Genomic DNA, 2,779 nt, shown 5'->3' on the forward strand with positions numbered 1-2,779 from the left:
CCTTCCCCACTCTCAGCTCATGTGGTCACGGTGGGATGGAGTCCACTCCCTGACGTAGACCTGGCCAACCAACATGTTCTACCTCTGACCACAGTGATGGTTCAGGGATGGCCAGCTACACAATTGAAGTTAATGCTGGAACTTTTTCAGAAACTAATAAGGAAGAGGCATATTTTGGGCTTGCTAATTAGGTACTATACAAGCCTCATGCTGAAAATGACCACTGAGAGAGAGCCGCCTGAGAATGAAGATACAGGGACGAGCCAGTACCTCTCTATCAAGCAGTACAGTGGATTAGACACCCCAAACTTCTCTCCCCATCAAAGCAATTAAAATTCTGGAGAGAACTTCTTTAGCCCATGAAGGATTAACTTACACAGGAATTGTCCTCCCACCATAAGCATCTAGAAAACTGAACAAGATATATAAGACAACTGTATTTAGATATTGGAAAACATAGGAGCATAATCTCGAAAGGAGAGCACATAAAGCAAGCCCTAAGATTGCCCTCACTTACTGTCCAAAGGCAGTTTCCAGGCCATGGATCAGGAAGGGGAAACCAAACAAGCCCAGTGGTCCAGCTGAGTTGAGGATACAGAGATCCAAGTTCAGAGAGGCGAGGGCACCTATCATTTCTGGGGCAAAGTACTTGAAAGGAGGAAATTATACAGAAAGAGAGAGTTCCAGAAATTTGTAGAGATGTCTTTTCAAGTACTGAGTGCTGATTTGCACACGCAAGGAGTGAAACTCCACACAGGCAGAACAGAGTCATCAGAAAGCAGTAGGCTGAGCAATTCAGAGCGCACATGGAGTTGGAAATAGCTCACATTCCCACAAGCCAGAGTGGAGAGATCTTGAAATACATGGAGCATTAGGTAGAGTCCTCAAAAGAATCATGTCTCAGTAACGGGGGTAAATTAACCACAGAATGAAAGTCCGTCTGGACTCACCTAATAAAGCTGAAAAGGGAAGCATGAAAAGGATCAAACTGGGGCCAGCCCAGTGGCGCACTGGAGAGTGCACTGCTTGGGAGCGCGGCGGCGCTCCCGCCAAGGGTTCGGATCCCATGTGGACACTGGTTCCTGCTCACTGGCTGAGCGCGGTGTGGGCGCAACACCGAGGGTTGCGATCCCGTTACCAGTCAGTAAAAAAGACAAAAAGGAAAAAAAAAAAAAGAAAAGGATCAAATTGGTTTGAAAATAACTTGGGCCGCCCGGTGGCACACTGCTACAGTGTGCTGCTTGGGAGCGTGGCGGCGCTCCCGCCGAGGGTTTGGATCCCACATACAGACCGGCGCTCACTGGCTGAGCGAGGTGCGGGTGCAACACCGAGGGTTGCGATCCCGTTGCTGGTCCCGGTCCGCTACGGGCGGGACACTGAGGGTTGCGATCCATTGCTGGTCACGAAAAAAGACAAAAAGGAAAAAAAAAAGAAAATAACTTAAATGTATGCCAGAGCAATGCCCAATGCTCTCTGAAAGAATACAGCTAAATCAAACACTCAACAATGTAAAATTCACAATGCCCATCATCCAATCAAAGTACATCTAAGCAAACGAGCACAAAAATATGACCCACAGCTAAGAGAGAAATCAGTCAGTTGAAACAGACTCAGAAACGACAGTGATGATGGAATTAGCAACAAGGATGGGAAAACAGCTATTATAAATAATATAACTATATTCAAGGATATAAAGGAAAACATAAGCAAAATTAAGAGAGAAAGGGAATATTTTAAAGACCCAGCAACATCTACCTACCTGTCCTAGGGACCATTCTGTCTGCTGGCTTAGGGAAGCCACAGTGTCTATGGAGCTGAGGTCCAGCTGCTCCAGCTCACTCTCATTAAGAGCCAGAGCAATGCGCCCCAGGGACATGATATGGTGCTCTCTCCAGTAAGAAGGCATGTCCCACACCTTTAGGTGAAAAAGAAAATGGATTACACTGAACATTCATGATAGTATTTGCTATGGTCTGAATATTTGTGTCCCCCCCAAAATTCATATGTTGAAACCCAATCCCTAATGTGGTCATATTAGAAGGTAAGGGCTTAAAAGGCGATTACATCATGAGGGTGCAGCCCACATAAATGGGATTAGTGCCCTTATAAATGAGACCCCAGAGAGCTAGCTAACCCGTTTCCACCATATAAGGACACAGTAAGAAGGTGCCATCTATGAGAAATGAGCCATCACCAGACACTGAATCTGCCAGCACCTTGACTTTGGACTTCCCAGCCCCCAGAACTGTGTATAAGTAACCCAGTCTAAGATATTTTGTTATAGCAGCCTGAACAGAGTAAAACAGTGCAGTCATGCACCTCATAACAACCTTTCAGTCAATGACAGACCACATTTAGGACAGTGGTTAGAGCAATAAGCTATACCATATAGCCTAGGTGTGTAGTAGGCTATATTATCTGGGTTTGTGTAAGCACGCTCTATCATGTCTGCACAAAGATGAAATCGCCTAACAATGTATTTCTTAGAACACATCTCGTTTGTTAAGCAACACATGACTGTATTTAAAACAGACGTAGGGAGATCTGTTATACAGCATGGTCACCATAGTTAATAATAATGTATTGTATACTTGGAAATTGCTAAGAGAGTAGATCTTAAATGTTCTCACAACAAAAAAATAACAAGTATGTGAGGTGATGAATATATTAGCTTGATTTAACCATTCCACAATGTACGCATGTATCAAAACATTATTGTACACCTTAAATATATACAATCTTTGTCAGCTATAAATTAATTTAAAAATAAATAAAAATT

General features: G+C 43.8%; 1 protein-coding gene across 1 annotated transcript in view; it reads right to left on the reverse strand.

Moving 5' to 3' along the window:
• OTOA (otoancorin) overlaps positions 1-2,779 on the reverse strand; it is a 70,645-nt gene that overhangs the window by 14,945 nt on the left and 52,921 nt on the right. Inside the window, exon 23 of the mRNA XM_008574231.1 lies at positions 1,760-1,915. Within this exon, the coding sequence (XP_008572453.1) occupies positions 1,760-1,915 (156 nt within the window). The remainder of the gene's footprint in view (positions 1-1,759; positions 1,916-2,779) is intronic.

Source organism: Galeopterus variegatus, unplaced genomic scaffold, assembly GCF_000696425.1.
Source record: "Galeopterus variegatus unplaced genomic scaffold, G_variegatus-3.0.2 Scaffold1016, whole genome shotgun sequence".
Taxonomy (NCBI): domain Eukaryota; kingdom Metazoa; phylum Chordata; class Mammalia; order Dermoptera; family Cynocephalidae; genus Galeopterus; species Galeopterus variegatus.